Genomic DNA, 15,618 nt, shown 5'->3' on the forward strand with positions numbered 1-15,618 from the left:
GGCTTGACTACTGTAATTCGCTCTACGTGGGGCTGCCCTTGAAGCTGTCCCAGAAACTCCAGCGGGTGCAGAATGCTGCAGCGAGGCTCCTCACGGGGTCTCTGCCATGGGAGCATATTCACCCAGTGCTTTTCAAGCTGCACTGGCTCCCGGTGGAGTACAGGGTCAGATTTAAGGTGCTTGTTTTGACCTTTAAAGCCCTTCACGGCCTAGGACCCTCGTACCTACGGGGCCGCCTCTCCCGGTATGTCCCACGGAGAGCCTTAAGTTCCATAAATAGCAACACCCTAGAGGTCCCGGGCCCTAGGGAAGTTAGATTAGCCTCAACCAGAGCCAGGGCCTTTTCAACACTGGCTCTGGCCTGGTGGAACACTCTGCCTCATGAGACCAGGGCCCTGCAGGATCTGATTTCTTTCCGCAGGGCCTGTAAGACAGAGTTGTTCCGCCTGGCCTTTGGCTTGGAGCCAATTTGATTCCCTCCCTCTCTTTCTTTTTTTCTTTCCTTCTCCTCCTGCGTTGAGGCTACATTTTATTTTAATGTTGTAATATTCTAATGTTGTATTTTAATTTTGTTTTTAAGCTGTAATCATTCAACTTGTTTTTATTATTGCTTGTAAGCCGCTCTGAGCCCGGCCTTGGCTTGGGAGGGCGGGGTATAAATAAAAATTATTATTATTATTATTATTATTATTATTATTATTATTATTATTATTACTATTTTGCTCTATGCTAGGGCTGCCTCTCATCTTGCACCTGCCCCTTCTAAGCATGAAAAAGAGCAAATCCTACAAAAGATTAGGATGTTTCACTTCAAAAGGCTGCAGTGTTTAATAAGGTGGCTTGGTCTAGCCCAGCCTCCCCCAACCTGGTGCCTTCCAGATGTTTTAGGCTGCAACTCCTACCTGCCCCATCCAGCACAGCTGGGGTTGTAGCCTAAAACATCTGGATGACACCAGGGTTGGGAAAGGCATTGCTTTACAGGTTCCAGAGGGCACTGAAAACAATGGTCTTCCGGCCATCCTAAGTGCCCCTGTGTCCTTGGAGCCGGCTTCTCTGTTAAGCTGGGCATCCTTCCACCCTATAGAGCTGGCTGGTGAGAGAGTGGCGCTCCTCTTTGGGGGTTTCTTTTGCATCCACCTTTCTGGCCAAGCCCCAGTGCCTTTGAAGCCACCGTTCAGCAGAAGGAACATATTCCTTGCTAGGTCCACCCTTGGTGTTAGTGGCCTCTGGCTCAGGAAAGGGCATCCCGTCCCAGGGAGAAGCTGGCAGTGAAGGTGGAGTCCTCATGCAGGGAACCAATCTGCTGACGGGCCAGTCTGGGACAAAAGATTTGTCGCAGCTCACCCGAAATACTGCTGCTAAAGGTGGCGTAGACCCAGGGGTTGGTGCAGCTGTTGAGACTGGCGAGGAGCATCAGGAGGGTGAAAGCTGGACCTGGAGAGGAGAAAAGGAGCAAGGGTCAGCCTGGGAATTGCAAGAGCTCAGCCATGGGACATGCTCTGGAAGACAAATAATAAAGGCAAGGGCACCTCTGAGAATAGATAGAGTGCAGTTCTCCCAACACTGGGTAACCACAGCCTGCTCACATGCTTTGGGGCTTCCAGGGGAGGCGATGTCGTTCCCAAAGAGACCTCATATATCCCTAGCTGAAAACCATTGTTCTCCTTTAGGGAAGAAATGTGATCCTGTGTGGGATTATCTCCACCCATCTCTCCACTGGCAGGAAGTAAAATCTTTAAGAGAAGACGTCTTGGGGGCTGAGACAACCCCCTCCAGTTCTATTCCCTGCCGGCTCCACTGCAGGTTGCATTGCACTTGCACCATTGTTTTGCTGGTGGCTTGAACTGGCTTGTGAACCATCTAGCTATTTCTTCTCAAAATGAAAAGCAGTATATAAATTCCTTTTAATCCTTCTCCCCCTCCTTATCCTTGCTTGTCCCCCACTCCCAATGGAGGGTCCAGTAGGACTGTCTGTATTAGGCATAGAATTGTGAGTCCATATGCTGTGCTTAAATTTCATTCACAGATAATGGAATTCAATACAGTGCATGCAAAGTGCCCACCCTGCCACCCACCTTTTGCCATGTCAGTGAGATAAGAGAATAGGAGGCAGCAGGTAGGTTCCTAGACCACAAATGGGATCCAGCTGGCCAGGTTGAAACTCTGGAACTTGTTTCAGGCCCCAGCCGCACGCTGACAGTCATCTCCACAGCTGGCCATGGGGAGTCCTTGATCTGGATCATGACAGTGGTGCTTAGCCCCCTACCGTTTTCCCGATCATTTCCCAAAGCTGGAGGAAAGTGCGGGGGGGGGGGGGAGGCATTGAAGTCCTTCCCTGCCATGCTGTGGTCTGGATTGGCAGGGTGTGTAGCTGTGTGTGTGCTTATTTCTTTTAAAGAGTAAACAATGCTTTTATATATGTGAAACATAGCCTGTAGTTTGTATCCACAGTTGTAAACAGAAGGAAGTAAAGAAGTGGCAGACCTTTTTAAAAAAGCAAGAGAAATAGTGTCCTACCTGTAACCTTGAACTTTTTCATGTGCCCTTGTTCTGCTGCTCAGCATACAATAAGAAGGAAGGAGGAAGGTGCTTTTAAGGGCTCATCCACACTTACCATTTGCTTTCTAGGCACAGCTGGTCCAACTGCTTTCTTTTTTTGCCCTGCCATTTCCCCCAGGAAAACACACTCTTTAATGCTGAATTGAAAGAAATAGCAATTCAGGTTTGGGGTGGATTGCAGTTTGTTCCAATACAATGGTAAAGAGGGTTTTTTTGTGGAGGAGGGGAAGCACTTGGATCCATACCTGAAAAGCCCAGATCTGTGCCCAGAAATGCGGGGCAAATGTGTGTGTGGATTGAAATGCTGCGGTGGATGCCAGTTTTGTAGTCTGGAACCTGACACCCTATGCTGCTGCACGACTCACCGTCTAGCGGGGCCTGAGGATCCCACACAGACCACAGCTGGACTAGGAAAAAGGGGGCCCAGCAGAACACGTAGATAAGCACAATGGCTAGGGTCATCTTTGCAGTCTTGGACACAGCCCCGGAAATGGGGGAGGGCCCCTGCCGGCTGCCCCGGCCCCGCAATGCTCCTTCTGGCCCCAGGCGCAGGCTGCGGTGGACCTCACGGAAAATCATGGCCTGGCAGGTAGCAATGAAGAAAGTGGGGAAGACGAAGACCATCAGAGTCACCCACGTGACGTAAGCCCGAATTCCCCAGGGCTCTGCAAAGTGAGCCCAGCACTCGTGGGCTCCGCTGGGCAGCTTGGTTTTGGAGAAGATGAAGAGCTGTGGGAGGCTGAGGAGGAAGGATGCGGTCCATGCCGCCACCACCAGGCGATGCCAGCTGGCTGGGCCCTTCCGGAAAGCCAGCATGGGCCGGCAGATGGCTCGGTGGCGGTCATAAGTCATGGCCACGATGACGTAGGAAGAGGCAAACATGCCAACCACCTGCAAGTACTTGATGGCGCGGCACAAGACATCCGGGCCCTGGAAGCGGTCGGTGATGTCCCAGATGAGCTGCGGCAGCACCTGGAAGAGCGCCACGGTCAGGTCGGCCAGGCAGAGGTGGCAGATGAAGCGGTGCATGGGGCTGGCCCGGTGAGTGCGGCGGAAGAGGGCTCCCAGCACCAGCCCATTGCTCAGAGTGGCTAGCAGGAAGATGGAGGCCAAGATGGCGATTTCCACTTGGGCTAGAGCGTCGTCCCGGTCGTCAGATAGAGGGAGGGAGGTGTTGGAGGTGGGGACAGGCAGCGTGGAAGAGGCGTTGAGCATTTGCTTCTGCAGAAGTTAAGAGGGCAAATGGGAGGGGAGAACACCCAAACAACGTTATGGTATACACCCATTAATCCAACTCAGCACTTCAAAGGCAAACACAGGGATGAAACACAGACGCGTGATTAAATGATGCACTGCTGCAACTCAAGGGTACACAGGGATGGAATCAAGGGCAGGATATTAGTCTGGTTTATTGCAATATAAGGTTCTTTGGAGACAGCACTTACTTCGCCAACATAGTGCCCTCTAGAAGTTTTGGACTACAAGTCCCATCATCCTTTGCCATGATGATGGGTGTTGTGGTGCATGCAGAATCTGAATTCATCAGCTCAGAAGCATAAACAGAGAGCAAGTATAACAATCCCTAAATAGGAAAGGGCAAATCTGCCAACTTCAGGTTCCCTCTACTTTTCATTTTCTCAGTTTTAGCAGTCTGCTACATTTCCACATCAATGTGTGATTTTTTTAAAGGTCCTTGTGAAAATTCATTGGCATTTTAATGTGAATTTCTCTTAAGATATAGAGTCTTGTATGCAACTTAGCCTAGTATACACATTTCAGCAAAGCAATTTCCCCTAATGCAACAGATTTCTGCATGTTATTTTAATATCTGCACTTGTATGCACACTTTGCCCTAGCATGCACATTTTTGTACCCAGAACATGGCCAGAGAATAGCACTGCAAAATTTGAGGAAGTGTGAATTTTGAAGGGTGGCTGTGTTTTGGTTCAGAAAATGTGAAGTAGGCAAGTCCACCTTAAATGGGAACTGAATCAAATGCCTCCCCCATTGCTACCCCAAAATCACTGCTGCCCCATAGCAGCTGAGCTAGCCTGTCTCCATGTCTGCCTGGGCCCTCAGCACAGTCTCCCGTCCAGCCCAGTCTCCCATATCGGCTCTCCTGCAGGCCAGGGACAGAATGTTTGGACACTCATAGTGGTCCAGCAACCATTCTCTTCTTTCACTTCAGGCTTCCGACACCAACTGCCTTGACCTCCTCAACTGGGAATGACATGCTTTTCATATCTGACAGATTAAAAAAAACAATAAAAACCCAGCTCAGGTGTTTTACTGAAAGTTGGTATTGTAACGGCTGCCATGTTTTGTTTGCATGGGTTGTTTGCTAACAATCAGGGATGGTTGACTGATGTTTCCTCAGCGGGAGCTAATGGCTGGAGATGTTTCCTGAATGCGCAATTGATCAGCAGGGTGGGAACGGAGCCCAATGCAGTGTGTGTGTGTGTGTGTGTGTGTGTGTGTGTTTGACTATGACCGGAGAAAATCAGAACTGGCCCTGACTGGAATTCAACTGTTGCTCTTGGGAAATCTGACACAGGATCAGCCTGCTGTTTAACACTGTGTGAACACTAAGAGTCTGAAGTGCATGGGGCTTGTTCTCCACCCCAGAATTCCTCTGTTCACATCACTTTGCGATACTGGCACGCTACCCCAAGAGTGCAAAGGGAAGCTCCATGCCTGATCTCCCTACACAGCAGAGGGGGGTACAGAGAGTGAACTTTACAAGGAGTGGGGGTCTTGACTGCCTCCCCTCCTCAATGTCTCCACACCCCATTGTGGGACATTTGTTTACCTGTGTGTGCACTATTTTTTATCAATATTTGGGATGAACATTTTCTGAGATACAAAACTTCCACAAAAGTAGATTTTTTAAGAAATGTGTGGCCCTAAGCCCTACAATTTGCCCATTGGTAAATCATAAAGGGACAAAAATCTGCATTTTTAAATAATACGTCCCCCCAGCTCAGCATTTTGGCACAAATGTCTCCTAATTTTTCCATGCAATTTTGCCTAAGAAACACATTTTTTTGCAAACCAACTCCATTTTATATGTAATTTTAACTAATAAATGCTTTTTGGTGAGCACATTATACTAAAATATGCATGGCTGTAGACATTACTTGGCTGCAGAACTGCACTGCAAAATTCATAGAAGCCTGCATTTCAAAGGACGGTTGTGTTTTGGAACACACAAACTTGGTAGGTTTAACTTTGAAAGATAACATCAATTGAACTCCCCCTGCCCGTTACAAGCCCCCTTAGAGGCCACTGGGCCAGGGGTGCCAACTTGAATAAAATGGGGAGGGGCTAAGTAAGCCCTGTCTTGCATAATTGATCACTTGATGTGGTTCACACACAACTGCTGAATGGCAATACCCATCAAATATTTTATTGGCCCCTAAGAGTTGGATCCTATGCACTGGGCAATGTGAACAGGTGGTTTTCCCTGGCAAGTGTTCATAATTTCCTAGGGAAATGCAGCAGCGTATGAATGGACACGGCTAAGTTGGAGACAGCAAGTGATGGCATTTCTCCCCCAGCCCTTCACCTTGCAGATACATAGATCAACTGCTTCCTTCAAGTCTGATGGTACCCCCATATCAAAGAGGGTACCATGTAGCTGCTGCCTTGCAAGGAGTCATTGTCATTGGACATTGTCAGCCCATCCAGCCCAGTCCTGCCTATCCAACTGGTAGCTCTCCAAGGTCACAGGCAGCGCAGATATCCATCAACCAGAGACGTCAAGGATTGAGCCTGGGACACTCTGCATGCAACACAATTGCATTATCCCCCTCAAGCAACCGGCTCCTCCACAACTTTCCCCAGATGTAGTTATAATTCATTTGCACTTGGGGGCAGAGAGTTCACCAAACACCTAATTCTACAGGTGCTGATGAAGAGATCCTGCTCCCAAGGAAGTCAGCATCAGGCCAACCAGACATGTGACAAAGTCCTGGTTTATCATGCCCCACAAGTCAGGTCTCGCCATTGCCTGCTATAGTTAACTTGCCTCACAGTAAGGTTGTTTCTGTAGCAGAGTAAAAGTGGTTTGAGGTTTTCTCTACAATCAAGCAATATAGAAATTTTATGAAATTAATAATGAATAAATAAAAGCAGAGGGCGGGGTGTGAAGAGGTAGGGGCATTGCAGGAGTGCCCAGTGGAATAAAATGAGGGTGCGTGGGGCAGACAGTGGGGCTGGACTCTCACCGAGAAAAAGAATGCAAGAGCAAACTTGGGCCACCTTGGTGTGTTACCTGTTCAAGCAGTTACCTGGTCATCCATGGTCAGAGCATCAGCTGGCAAGTAGCTTCAGAGGTGAAACCTCACCATGTTTGCTGCCCACAGCTTGTTTGTAGAACCCACCAGGGAAAGAGAAGAGATGCTGGATACATCCCTCTGAGAAGCATCTCCTGAAGCCCTCCGAGCTCTCTCTCCTGAATCTTGGCAGTGAGGATGCTGCAATGCTCCTCTCAGGGAGAACGTTGGTGAGAAAGTCCGTGCCTGAGTCTTGGGTAGCTAGGAGGGAGGGAGGGAGGGGCTGAGGAAGGGAGGGGGCCAGTGAAGGGGAGAGGGCCAGTTGAGCCGCCTTTTTCCCACCCCCTGGGCAACACAGCTGACAGAACTTGACCCGGTGCCAAACACACTGACTCTGCAATGGGTGGATTCTCTCTAGAGGGAAGGAGACCCTACAGGAAACGGGAGGAGCAGCAGGAAAAGTGCTGGTGGATGATGACGCCACCAAATGTGTGAACGGTTGGATCCCAACATGGACCTTAGTGCCAACTTCACCCCAATTCTGTGCTTGGAAACCTCAACATTGAGAAGGGTTTGACTTTTGTGTGAATGTATTGGGCCTCCTAGGATCAAAGCATTCTACCTCCAAGCCCCTCATGCTCTAACCAGTAAGACTCCATATCCCTCCAGGGGAGGCCTGTGCATCTTATGACCCACACATTGTGTAGGCCTGAACTAAGGCCATCACCTTCTTTTCTGGCAAACCTTGGTGTGTGCATGCTTTGGCTTTTAGCGGCTCCATGACAGACAGGAAATCAGAGGGGGCGGGGTAAAGCCACAGCTGCTGAATGCTCTGCCTGCTCCATGCAGCTATTAAAGGCAAAGGAGTCCAAAGTAGGAACCGAATGCTAACTTGGATAGAAGCAAGAAGCCCTGGATTACCCATCCCACGTGTGCACATGTGCTGCTCCCCAAGCTTTACTTTAAAGGAATGAAGTTCCTTCCTTTCTTTTCCACATCAGTTGGCACCTTATCGGACAAGGGGTTATGGGGCAGAGAGATTGTATCACCACTCCAGGCCTGAAAATCTCACTTTGGGTAACGTGGGAGAGAAATATGAATGCCCACCTCCCTACCCTACTTCCCATCCTCCTCTCCAGGCCCAGGGATTCCAGTTGCACCTTCTAAGCCACAGCTTGGTTCATAGTGTTATTTATGTGTATGGCGGTGGGGGGGGGGAGGGGAGCTCCCTAAACCCAAGAAATAAATAAATGACAGAATCTAGATAATATCTGGCATACTGTGTACCCTCCAACATTCCTCAGGTGAAAATAGGGACATTTCTTCCACCACTACACCAACGGGACATCGCACGTAAGCCCTCCAACATTCTGAGAAAACCCCTTAATCCCAATTGTATTTTATTTTATTCTTTGGTAGATTTACAAAAAGAAAAACACACACCATTAAATACATTTCAGAAAGGAGCAAGATTATATGCAGGTGCACAAAGCATTTTCAGGGGGCCCTCCCTTCTGCCTGCCCCTCAGAGCCAGCGTGCCATGTGAGGCTGGGCCTCAGGGGTGGCAGCCTCTCCTCTTCCTCCTCGCCTGCTCTCCCACGGGACAAGAGGAAGTAGTAGAAGAAGAGGAGTTTGGATTTGATATCCCACTTTATCACTATCCAAAGGAGTCTAAAAGTGGCTAACAATCTCTTTTCCCTTCCTTCCCCACAACAAACACTCTGTGAGGTGAGTGGGGCTGAGAGACTTCAGAGAAGTGTGACTAGTCCAAGGTCACCCAGCAGCTGCATGTGGAGGAGCGGAGACGCGAACCCGGTTCCCCAGATTACGAGTCCAACGCTCTTAACCACTACACCACACTGGCTCTGGCACTATACCACTGGTACAGATAAGCCCTTTGTCTCCTGAGGTTGCCACCTTGGCCTTTTGGACTACAACTCCCAAGACATCCGGAGAGCCCCAAGCTGAAGACTGTCCTAAGTCAAGGATGGAGAGCCAGCTGCTGTTGGACTACAGGACCCAATCCATTGCCCCATGACCATTGGCCATGCTGGCTTGGACTGATGGTAGTTGGGGTCCAGCAACATCCAGAGGGTCCCCTGCTCTAAGCACCTCCTGAAATTCTGCCCTTCCCTTGCTCCCCACCCCCAGCATTCCCCCAACCCTCTTCTCAGTCCTATCCCTTTTATGGCCTTGTTGAGAGCCGGGAGGGGCAGGGTTGAGAGGAGTGGGCAGCCGGCCAGGGTCTTGTGTGTATGTTCCCACTTTATCTGCAGAACATAATTTATGCAACTCAGGGTAGGTCCTGGCCAACTGGCAGAGGAGAAGCAATTCAGAAAATTGGACAGCACACTAGCCTCCCGGTCCTCAGCACTTGACCCTTGATGTACCAGAGTCCTCCTGCCCTGATCTGCTTCATTCTAGAGGCCTGAAACAAGCTCCTTCGCCTCCCCAACCTCCCCCTCCTTAGAAGTACTGGGGGGCTTCCAGATGTTCTGTTTTCATTTGTCCAAAGCTGGCGTGGGAGGGATGCCATGCCTGCTGTTCACCGGGCATCCTGTCTGCTTTGTGTGGATCCAGGGCCCCTGCGTGCTTATGATTCTACTCCCAAGAAGTGAGGTGACCTCTCCTGCCTCAGTTAGTCATGCTTGATGCAGTTCATACGTCTATGTTTGTGTTGTGTTTTTGCTTTTATTGTATTGCCCTGCTTTTGGGAGCCCATGGCCACCTTTACAAATGGGCACCACACACTCATGTTGCAGCTGAGCTCACACACAGCCTAGCTGACTGGCTACCATAGAAATGCTTTTTTTCAGCAGAAGGAGGGGCAGGGGCGCCAGGTGCCCTTACAGGTGCCATGTTGGCAGTCCTTGATATTTGTTGTATATATATGGTGCATATGGGCTGTATGGAGTGTAAGGGGAGGGGCCGTACGTCTGGTGGGGAGAGATGTCATGCTCCTTCTGAGGCAATTCATCCACCTTTGGTCCCACTCTGCATTCAGCTCTCACCTGTGGCTCCTGGAAGCTGTCAGCATATGACAGGGGCCACATCCTGGGAAACAGCTTTGACTGGCTGGTAAATCCAGGTGAGGGTAGCCAACGGGTCTCAAGCCCTTGGTGAGGAGACAGGCTCTGGCAGAATGAGTGGACAAGACCACTAGTGGGTTCAATGGTCAAGAAGGCAGTTTCTGTACGTGCTGTAAAGGGAAGTGAGGGGTAGATGGGGTTCGTCCTCCACCAGGGAAGGGAGCCTTGTGGGATATCTCCGGGGGAAGAAAAGGCTCAGGACAAACCCTACACAAATCTGGAGTAGAGTCCCTAAGATGGCTGGATGGCGCTCCTTCTGGCAACTCCTTCAGCCAAGCTGGTGCCAAATGTTTTGCTCTGCTTTCCTTTGGACCCCATCAGCGAGGCCAAGAGGGGGTCTTGTTGTCTGGGCAGCCCAGGACCTCCGGACACACTGCTCAGGCTTGTGCCCTGGAAATGTCATTTCAGTGCTGCTGATGCAGTGTTTTGGCTTCACCCGCAGAGGTGCACTCCATTGTCTATTGAGACAGATGGATGCCAGACAGATGGATCCCGGCCTTGGCTGGGGAGGGCGGGGTATAAAAAAAAATTATTATTATTATTATTATTATTATTATTATTATTATTATTAATGATGTAATGGGCATCACAGAGCAACTAATAAAGCAGAATTCATGTGTGGAAGGTCCAGTATAAATCCACCATCATTGCTATCATTCGTCAGTGATATGTGGCAGAATAAAAAGGTAAAGGTAAAGGACCCCTGACAGTTAAGTCCAGTCGCAGACGACTCTGGGGTTGCGGCACTCATCTCGCTTTACAGGCTGAGGCAGATGGTGTTTGTCTGCAGACAGTTTTTCCGGGTCATGTGGCCAGCATGTGGTGCAACGGAACACCGAAACCAGAGCAGCGCACGGAAACGCCGTTTACCTTCCCGCTGGAGCGACACCTATTTATCTACTTGCACTTTTTTGTGTGTGTGTGCTTTCGAACTGCTAGGTTGGCAGGAGCTGGGACCAAGCAATGGGAGCTCACCCCATCACGGGGATTCAAACAGCCGACCTTCTGATCAGCAAGCCCAAGAAGCTCAGTGGTTTAGACTACAGCACCACCCGTGTCCCCATGTGGCAGAATACACCTGCAGAAAAACAAAACAACCCCCCCCCCAGCAGTCTGGAAGGGCCTGAAAAGACAGTTCTGGTATTAAGTGGTATATAAATATATGAAATAGATAAATAAATGCTGGTTAATGAGGACTCGCTGCCTCAGTCCCCCAATACTCATTTTCCCCCTGAATTGTGAGGTGGGGCTTTTTGGGGAGAGCTGGAAGGCAAAAGGAAGGCTGAACAGTCCTCTCTCCTGCTCAGAAGTTCTGACTTGGAGTTGCACCACCATTGGCAATAGGACATAGCGTGACAAATGCAGGGTGAGGAGGAAACCAGCAAGTGCTGTGTTGCTCTGCCTTTAGTTGCAATGCGGAAACTCAAGCAGTAGATTTCCAAAATGTTAAGGAGGCTTTTAAAGTTTGAGAGCCCTGTAGGAGATCTGTATATTTCAGGCTGCCCTCTCCCAGGGACCCTGGCTGCTGGCTGTCGCCGGCTTCACTGAACACATGGAATCCCCATTAAAACAATTTCCTCATCTTTCACCTGTTTAATCTCTCATTCACCTCACTCAGTAGATACAGATCACCCTGAGGGGTTATCCATTTTCTCACAGCGTACTCCTGGGACAGCCTTGAAGGTTCCTAGCAAGGCGCAGCCTCCTGTAGCATGGCTCAGTCCTCAATTTAAGTTTAAATAAAAAACCAAAAATAGACAGATACACAGAGAAGAGCTAGCAGTGGTCTCAGTTATGAAAACTAAGGGGAGCCTCCAGGTGCAGGCGCAGTATACCTTGGAACAGGGTTGGTTCAAAGTCTTAGGGGGCCCTCAGCAAAGTTTTTGCTCTATGTCAGTGGGTCCTGCCACAGACAGCGGGAGGCAGCACCTTTGCAATCCATGATGTGCAGCTTAAAGCAGTCAGCATGTAAATTTCCCACCACGTCCCTGGCATGCGTTAGTAGACCAAGGGTTGCCTGCTACTGCAAAAGAGGAATGTCCTCTGTAAAGCAGGGCACATGGCCACAGTAGCCCAAGGACCAGAATGGTTTATTTCAAGGTTTGGCAACTGGTGGCAACAAGATGTCTTGGCTCTACTCTCATTCACACACACACACACACACACACACACACACACACACACACACACAGCCTCCAGACTGCCAGTATTTTGGCGAAGGGATTCAAGCACATCCCTGAGAACTTTAGGTTTGCACCCTTAAATTGGATTAAAGGCTCTGTCCCTCTAGCATAAGAAATCTACTTTTTCCAAAACAAACAAACACCCACAGATAGGCTTTTCACAGTTTAGATTGAAAGGAACATGAAAATGCATTGAAAAGTGTTGAGTGAGCAAATGACTAACAGAAAGAGATGTAAACACCCTCAAGCAAATCAGGATAAATGCAGAACAAATATTCATTGTCATATAATCAGCCAACATCCTGAGTGTTGTTCTTTGCCTGCTTCATTCTCAAGCTTGTAACCAGTGAGACGCTTACTGTCGTCTGGGAGCCTCACCCTGCAATAGCCCACTCCCTGGAGCGCTTGCCCAGCTGGCAGCTCATCATGCCTGCCTCCTGCTGATTCCTTACTGAACTTTGCAGCCTGCTTTGGTGGGGACACTTTGCCAAAGTCCCCCTAAGAAATGGAGCCAGCCTTGTTCCAAAGAATACCTGGAGGATCCATTCAGTCTTCATGTCCAGTGCCATTAATAGACGCTCTTCTCCATGAATCCGTCTCTTTAAAAAAAGCATGGTGGGGGTTATCACCACACCTGGGCACTTATGGGCTGGACGGACTAACACTCAGCATCTCCTCATTCTTCCAACCCCAACTTTCCTTTTCCATTCACTGTTCACTGTGGAAGATGGTGCAGCAATAAAACTGTTAGCACATTTGCAAAGCTAAGCAGTGTCTGGTATGGTTTCAGATTGGATGGGGGAGCATGTGTTAAGATCCCTGCATTGCAGGGGGTTGGGTCACCTCAGGCATAGCTGTCAACTTTTCCCTTTTCTTGCGAGGAATCCTATTCGGAATAAGGGAATTCCCCTTTAAAAAAGGGAAACGTTGACAGCTATGCCCTCAGGGTCCCTTCCAACTCTACAATTCCAGGGTTCAATGATTCTAAGTGGTGCCCCTGGAAAACTGCACTTGGCTCCATCACCACAATGGTCCAAGCAAGGACTGCAAGTGGTTTGGTTCCCTGGGGGGCCAGTAAACAGGGAGCGATAATCATTCCCTGATGCCGATGATAGGAGGAGGCATGAAATTTCCTGGCATAAAGCTGCTATCTCACCGCAAAAGTTTCTGAACTTCAGAAAGATTGGAGGAAAGCTCTAGGGTAGCAACAAACAGTTGCAGCTATGGGAAAGTCCTATGTCTGTGCCTTGCGGGTGGCCACTGTCAGAAATTGTGTAGGATCATAAAATGTTAGGGTTGGGAGGGACCTTAGAGGTCGTTTAGTCAACCCTTCTGCTTAATGCTGGATCTGCAATGCCTGCAATGCCAGATGCAACTACAGCATCCCTGGCAGTTTCCCCCAAAGAATCCTGGGAGCTGTAGTTTCTTAAGGGTGCTGAGAGTTGTTAGGAGCTCCCCATACTTGTCACAGAGCTACAATTCCCAGAGTTTCCTGGGAAGAGAGGTTGACTGTTAAACCACTCTGGGCATTGTAACCCTGTGAAGGAAATAGGGGTCTACTAACTATTCTCAGCACCCTTAACAAACTACAGCTCCCAGGTTTCTTTGAGGGAAGCCATGACTGCTTAAAGTAATGCAATAATGCTTTAAATGTATAGTGCCGATGTAGGGCTACTGTAAGTCTGTAATTTCTTGGACATATCTAGAATACCGCAGTGAGCAGCAGAAACCAAACTGGGAGGGGTGGCTAACACCCCAGAGGACAGGATCACACTTCAAAACGACCTTGACAGATTAGAGAACTGGGCCAAAACAAACAAGATGAATTTTAACAGGGAGAAATGTAAAGTATTGCACTTGGGCAAAAAAAATGAAAGGCACAAATACAAGATGGGTGACACCTGGCTTGAGAGCAGTACATGTGAAAAGGATCTAGGAGTCTTGGTTGACCACAAACTTGACATGAGCCAACAGTGTGACGCGGCAGCTAAAAAAGCCAATGCAATTCTGGGCTGCATCAATAGGAGTTTAGCATCTAGATCAAGGGAAGTAATAGTGCCACTGTATTCTGCTCTGGTCAGACCTCACCTAGAGTACTGTGTCCAGTTCTGGGCACCACAATTCAAGAAGCACACTGACAAACTGGAACGTGTCCAGAGGAGGGCAACCAAAATGCTCAAAGGCCTGGAAACGATGCCTTATGAGGAACGGCTAAGGGAGCTGGGCATGTTTAGCCTGGAGAAGAGGAGGTTAAGGGGTGATATGATAGCCATGTTCAAATATATAAAAGGATGTCACATAGAGGAGGGAGAAAGGTTGTTTTCTGCTGCTCCAGAGAAGCGGACACGGAGCAATGGATCCAAACTACAAGAAAGAAGATTCCACCTAAACATTAGGAAGAACTTCCTGACAGTAAGAGCTGTTTGACAGTGGAATTTGCTGCCAAGGAGTGTGGTGGAGTCTCCTGCTTTGGAGGTCTTTAAGCAGAGGCTTGACAACCATATGTCAGGAGTGCTCTGATGGTGTTTCCTGCTTGGCAGGGGGTTGGACTCGATGGCCCTTGTGGTCTCTTCCAACTCTATGATTCTATGAAATGTTCAGGGGAAATCTGGATGTATGGGGAAACTAAAGAAAGCTCGACAACTTTTCTGTCTAGATTTTCACTGTTTGAAATATGGCAACCCTATGGCCTAAATGGTCTGAGCAGACTCAGCAGTTTCTAGTAAGGCGAGGCAAGGGGACCACTACACTACATCTTTTGTTGTTGTTTAGTCGTTTAGTCGATCTTACGCCATAATAAATTGGTGAATAAGACTATCAAAATTAAGGGGCAGAGCTGGAAGAATAGGGGAAATAACCATTTAAAACTTTCCCTCTAAACTTGGCTCTCTGGCCCCATCTTGTGGCTTGAACTAATTACTACACTCCAATGCTGAAACCTCTAATGGAAACCGTATAAAGTTTGTGAACTCAGCTGATTAGAAACTTCTTTAGAGAAACTCCTTCTCCTAACAGCTCATACTTTATGAACTGCTCAGTATAAAGTATATTGATTAGATTTTGGAGCTTATAAATTAGAATCTGGTTTGACTTCTTTGTCTACTTCGACGCCCTCCTCTGGATTATAATTGAACTACATCTGAATCTTACCTGACTTTAGAAATTAGACTTTGGTCTGACAAATCAGTGTACTGTTCAACCAATGCCACGGATGGATTAGCACAATTAGGGGCAAGAAGAAAACAGAAAGATACAGACAGAGGCGATAAATTAACAATTTTTTTTTAACTTCTTTTTTGTTCTTTCTCCCCTTCCCCGGGGGGGGGGTAGAAATATTTAATGGAAAGCTTCCGGGTGTGATAAGTCAAAGAAGTAGAAATTGTATCGGTTTTATTGATTCTTCTTTTTCTTCCTTAGGCTGAATCTGTTATACTGTTGGCTTCTGGTTGGTACTTCATTAATAATTAATTAGAATTGGGTGGCAACGGTATAGTAAGCAAGTGGTGTGAATA

General features: G+C 48.4%; 1 protein-coding gene across 2 annotated transcripts; it reads right to left on the reverse strand.

Annotated features, from left to right (window-relative positions):
- Positions 1 to 747: 747 nt before the first annotated feature.
- On the reverse strand, positions 748 to 7,083 carry AVPR2 (arginine vasopressin receptor 2). 2 transcript variants are annotated; one of them, XM_082205737.1, is made up of 3 exons: positions 6,849 to 7,083; positions 2,925 to 3,780; positions 748 to 1,434 (listed from the first exon to the last, which is right to left on the reverse strand). In XM_082205737.1, exons 1-3 carry the CDS (start codon positions 6,858 to 6,860, stop codon positions 1,232 to 1,234), a joined length of 1,071 nt encoding a protein of 356 aa, XP_082061863.1. In that variant the 5' UTR covers positions 6,861 to 7,083; the 3' UTR covers positions 748 to 1,231. The 2 variants fall into 2 exon arrangements, with proteins under 2 accessions (XP_082061863.1, XP_082061864.1); XM_082205738.1 differs by having other exon boundaries at positions 6,833 to 7,083.
- Between the last annotated feature and the right edge of the window lie 8,535 nt (positions 7,084 to 15,618).

This window comes from Podarcis vaucheri (genome assembly GCF_965113315.1).
Source record: "Podarcis vaucheri genome assembly, chromosome: 17".
NCBI classification, from domain to species: Eukaryota; Metazoa; Chordata; class Lepidosauria; order Squamata; family Lacertidae; genus Podarcis; species Podarcis vaucheri.

Bases quoted from the DNA above. Each gene is read 5' to 3' on its own strand.
- AVPR2 (XM_082205737.1), bottom strand. The intron at 1,435-2,924 runs GTGAGTCGTGCA...TCTCCTCTCCAG, and splicing joins TCCTCAGGCCCCGCTAGACG to GTCCAGCTTTCACCCTCCTG.